The 4,725-nt window shown below is 40.3% G+C and overlaps 1 protein-coding gene across 1 annotated transcript in view; it reads left to right on the top strand.

Annotated features, from left to right (window-relative positions):
- Positions 1-942: 942 nt before the first annotated feature.
- LOC107684548 (serine/threonine-protein phosphatase 6 regulatory ankyrin repeat subunit A-like) overlaps positions 943-4,725 on the top strand; it is a 28,296-nt gene continuing 24,513 nt past the window's right edge. Inside the window, exon 1 of the mRNA XM_016480832.1 lies at positions 943-1,164. Within this exon, the coding sequence (XP_016336318.1) occupies positions 1,138-1,164 (27 nt within the window). The 5' untranslated portion in view covers positions 943-1,137. The remainder of the gene's footprint in view (positions 1,165-4,725) is intronic.

Raw genomic sequence — 4,725 nt, 5'->3', positions numbered from 1 at the left:
GGGTCTCTAGCAGTATAATCATCATATTTGGGGTCCTTGGCATCAAAAAGTGTTAAAACTCCTGCATTTGAATCTTCCCAGTCAGCAAACAAATTTGGCCCAGATTTGGCATGCATCTGTACTGTCGTTGTTGTGACTATTCATCTGGGAGGGGTGTGTATCAAGTGGCTTGGTTATGGTTTTGTTGAGGCTGACATGTGGAACCCATCTGGTCCAGCCTATAGGTTCAGAATAGGGCCAGCTATGGTCATACAGGTGGCTGAGATATGGCTCTGTCATGGCCCATATCTTGGCTGCCAGGTTTAGTTCACCTGGATCAGGCTCAGGTGTGGCTCAGTTTTGGGCTTTCTGGTTAAAGATTGGTGTTGATATGGTTTACTTAAGGTTGTGTTTTGGTTCCATTGTTACATTTTGATCTGGCCCAATTCAGGGCCAGTTATGGGTAATTAATTTGGCTGAGACTTGGGCCAGTAATGGCCCATGTGTGGCCCTTGTCTGGAATCCAGACCTGGTCCACACTAGTACCGTAATACATTGCGGTATGTGGGCCAAGCAAAATCTGGTTGTGTGGGCCGGAGCTGGGCCAGAGAAAAATTGCTATGTGGGTTATTAAAGTATTTTCTAGGACTAATACAAATATAAACTGTTAGAAACAACTGTGTAGCCCTATTATAACCTTCATGAGCCATCACTTTAAATATGTATTCATTGTAATGCATGTTGTATTCAAAAATGTTAAAAAGCGAAGTGGAAGTCAATTTGCAATAGAGAAACACGCACTTCTTCCTTGATTTGAAACGTACTGTAAAACTGTTACACACACGCACACACACACACACGTATACAACAACGTTCCTCGGTTCACAAGCAAGCATCTCCCCCATCTGGCTTTTAACCAATCATCGCTCTTTTTACTGTTGCTCAAACCACTGTCTAGCCAATCATCGTCCCCGTTCTTTGCGAGGCAGCAGTGGCGGTAATGTTATGGAGTTTTCTCCCCTTCTCTTCAGTGGCAAGTAGGAAACCCCAGGCCTACTGGAAACGCTAGATTTACCGACAACAAAACATCAGCATTCAAGTGGTGGTGGTGGTGGTGGTGAATAATATCCGTTTAGGTCTGCATGAGAGCATCGAAACATGGTGGTTCTCAAAATTAGAGACCAGGTGAGTGAATGTCTGAAACAGCTAGCCGAGTTAGGCTAATAAGTGCTAACAGGCTAGTGAACGACCCAGCAACCTCACAGATGATTAAACTGTCCAAAGTATTTTAACTAAAGCCGTTTCAGGACGAATACGTGTTACGTTATGCTATAAGCAAAAAGGAGAGCGAAATGTAATTTGTAGGTATGTGTCATCTCGCGCAGAAGGAAAGTAGCTAACATTTGCTAAGCTAAATGTGCGCGAGCCACGATATTAGTATAACGGGTTGTGACCGATGAAGTGTATACTATTTGTTTTCAATAATATGTAATTATTATAAGTAATTAATAAATCGCACAAGTCTTCTTACTTTTTGTGTTAAGACTCAGGCAACAGTTGGTCTCGTGAGGTTAAAATGGTTAACATGTTTTTTCACTGCTGGCTATTTGAAGTCATATAAAATGATAGCTTTAACGTCAGTCTGAGTTAGTTGACGACTTTGCTGAGTGCACGACAGGTGTATGGTCGCCTATCAGTGATGTTCAAATCCAGCCATGCATCGCAGGTCTAAACATAAATACAATTTGATAAACATAGGGGGATTTTAAGTTGTGCATTTGATATTTGTCAATCTTAGCATGTTATGCGAACTTTATATGAGATGTGTCTAGCATAGAGGAGATTCAAGAATAGAGTGACCTTACAGGTGAACTGACCCGGTCAGGCCAGTGGTTTAGAGTTTTACTTGCTCTGTCAAAATTTTACTGGCTCTGCTACAAAATAAATAAATTAAGTAAAAATGTATTGTTTTCGACGCATGTAACCTAATAAATTCTAATAAACAAAAATTTTAACTAATAAGGCTATGACACCATTTTTTTTTCAATACCACAGCAAAAACTACTAGCTTAACTAATATAAAGTTAACATCAGGTATATACAGCAGATCCGATTTCTTTCTCAACTGTTAATGTTAACTTAAAACATAACTAACTGTTAATGAAGATACTTGCCAAGATGCAAAAGTGTGCAAAATTTGACATAAGAGCGAATTGTCTATTCAGGTGCGATAAGACATGGAAGAGAACTCAATTCTAGTGCTGAACTGAGTTTTCTTTGGTGTCGTCTTGTGATTAAAAGGGTTAAATTTGCTTGAAGGTAGGGCTGCACGATAAATCGCATGCGATATTTAATGTTCACTGACGAGCTGCGCAAAACCACGTTCATATTCACGTGATTTTTTGCGCAGCTCGTCAGTGAACAACGGCTCTGTGTAGTTGATGCTGCTCAATGTGAAAGCCCGCAGGTGATGGAGATTTACCGCTGATTACAGAACCGGCTTTCTGACAAGATGCGCATTAAATATCGCATGCGATTTATCGTGCAGCCCTACTTGAAGGCTTAAATGGGTAAGACTTAAAAACATGCAAATGATAAAACGTTTGTGACAGCAGCTGTCCTGAGTGTTATCACTCCGGCCCCAGGACATCGGGCATTTTTTAGTCTTGAGCCCTGCTTGCACTTGCAGTGTATTCCAGGTGTTCTCTGGACGTCAAACCTATGACTTTGGCATTACCAGTTCCTTGTTCTCTCAGTTGACTTCCAGTAACAGAAGGAGAGTTCGGTATCCTGTTGTTTTAGGGTTTGTACATGTACACGTGTTTACATCACCCGGTGTGTGCTGTCTCCAGTTTGGAAGGACGAGGAGATACAGAAGAGCTCATCTCCATGGTGATGGCATTAACTAGAGGAGCTCGTTAAAGGAGACCGAACACGATCGCATCGCTTGAATAGACGATTAAACCCTGTATGCATGCAGTAGAGTGCAGGCCACATGTGACAAATAGAGCCTTGTCTCTCGGCTTAGAGCCACTGAAGGAGTCTTTTCAAGTGAAGCTTTCTTCAAGCACAATTGTTTGCTTGTTATGTTCTCACGACTCTCAGTGTGAGCTTGGCCTTCATCTGACAGCCTGAACTGAGACTAACTGGTTTAGCTGAGCTAGTGAAGATCTGGGAAGATGAACTCTAAATATTCTGTTGACTTTTTAAAAAAAATGTTGTGTTAGTGATTGGTGAGCTGAATGCGTATAAAACAAAGAGATCTTTCATTTTTCTTATTGTGCTTTAAAAAATATGTATACTATCTAATATTGACGTCTGATTTATGAAACTTCTCAAAACCTGTATATTGCGCATGTAATTTGAATGCCTTGCCGACTGTGTTATTCTCAAGGGTAGTGCGTGGTGTGAAACCTGAGGTAAATTAACACTTGGCTGTTATCAGAATTTTCTGCATCCCATTTCACAACACTCAAGAATGTGTGACTGAACACTTCCTGTAATTCGGGCATAGTGCACATACTTCCCATGAGTCACAGCAAGCCAGTACCGCAGGAGATGCGGAAGGCACACGCGTTGTTCTAAACTGTTGTTGTTTTATTGAAAGTGATGCTAAAGTATGGAATATCTATAGAGATACATGAATTTTGCTGAGGAAATGGGTCTCTGCAGAAGAGAACTTGTGTCAGTGGTTTTCTTTGATAGGGTTGCACTCATGGGTTTATTTGGCTTCTCTTTCACCTGTTGGAACTGGCACTCTTTGTTTGTTGAAGCTAGCTAAATATTTATTGATAAACATAAAATTAGCTGTCTGTGTCCTTGATGAACCAGTAGCACAAGCGTCGCTGCAGGGAGGAACAGTGGTGTCCAGCATTAACTCATGCCGGTTTGGAGCAGATCTGCACTGTCTGCACCATCTGCTCTCTCCACGCTGGTGGAGACCACCATGTTTTGCATCCATCTTTCAATTAATGATGAACATTTTTTTATCTATTATTTTGAGCTTCCTCTCTGGTTGGGATTCTCCTCTAGGTTTAAAACAACCCATTTAACTAATAATAAGGGTAATTTGTTTTAATATTTGACTACTTAGAATCTTGAAAAGTAAGCTTCTTTGAACTATTTCATCCTTGTTGTGCCACATTTCTTGGAATAAGGATCTGATCATGGTTTTGATCATCCTTTAAGTGGATTATGGTTCAGTGTGTGAAAGTGTAGATTTTTAATATTGTGTGTGATGGCAATTTTCAGTTTTTGAAATGAATGTAACGATTTTCAAATGCTGACTGTTTGGTGTTGACATCTAATAGAGCTGAGCTACCCTCAATTCAAGATTAAAAGATCTTACATGAAGTACATTTCTGGTTTTTGATGTGTCACTCTGTGGTTCTGGCAGAGACATGCCTGCTTGTCACTTCTCTTTCCTGTCATAGCCAAATTGTTCTGTAAAAATTGGCATGGTGGTAATGACTGTAGATGCACCAATTGCAATTTTCTTGGCCGATTCAGATTTCCGGTTTTCTTGTAAGTGTGCCCTGCCGATACCGATTTTTGCTGATTCCGATTTTCTTTCTAAGAGCAATAATTGACAGCATATACAAACAAAAATCTACGTTTTCTTCAATGCAGAAAAATTATTTACAACATAAAAGAAATTAGGTCTATTAAACATTACAATTCCCCCAATCTGGACTGTTACAGATGTTCTCTCTAGGGATGCTCCGATCAGGATTTTTGCAGCCGATA

Source organism: Sinocyclocheilus anshuiensis, unplaced genomic scaffold (genome assembly GCF_001515605.1).
Source record: "Sinocyclocheilus anshuiensis isolate Anshui unplaced genomic scaffold, SAMN03320099.WGS_v1.1 scaffold225, whole genome shotgun sequence".
NCBI classification, from domain to species: Eukaryota; Metazoa; Chordata; class Actinopteri; order Cypriniformes; family Cyprinidae; genus Sinocyclocheilus; species Sinocyclocheilus anshuiensis.
The sequence above is the reverse complement of the archived record's forward strand: the minus strand, read 5'-3'. Positions and strand labels throughout refer to the sequence as shown.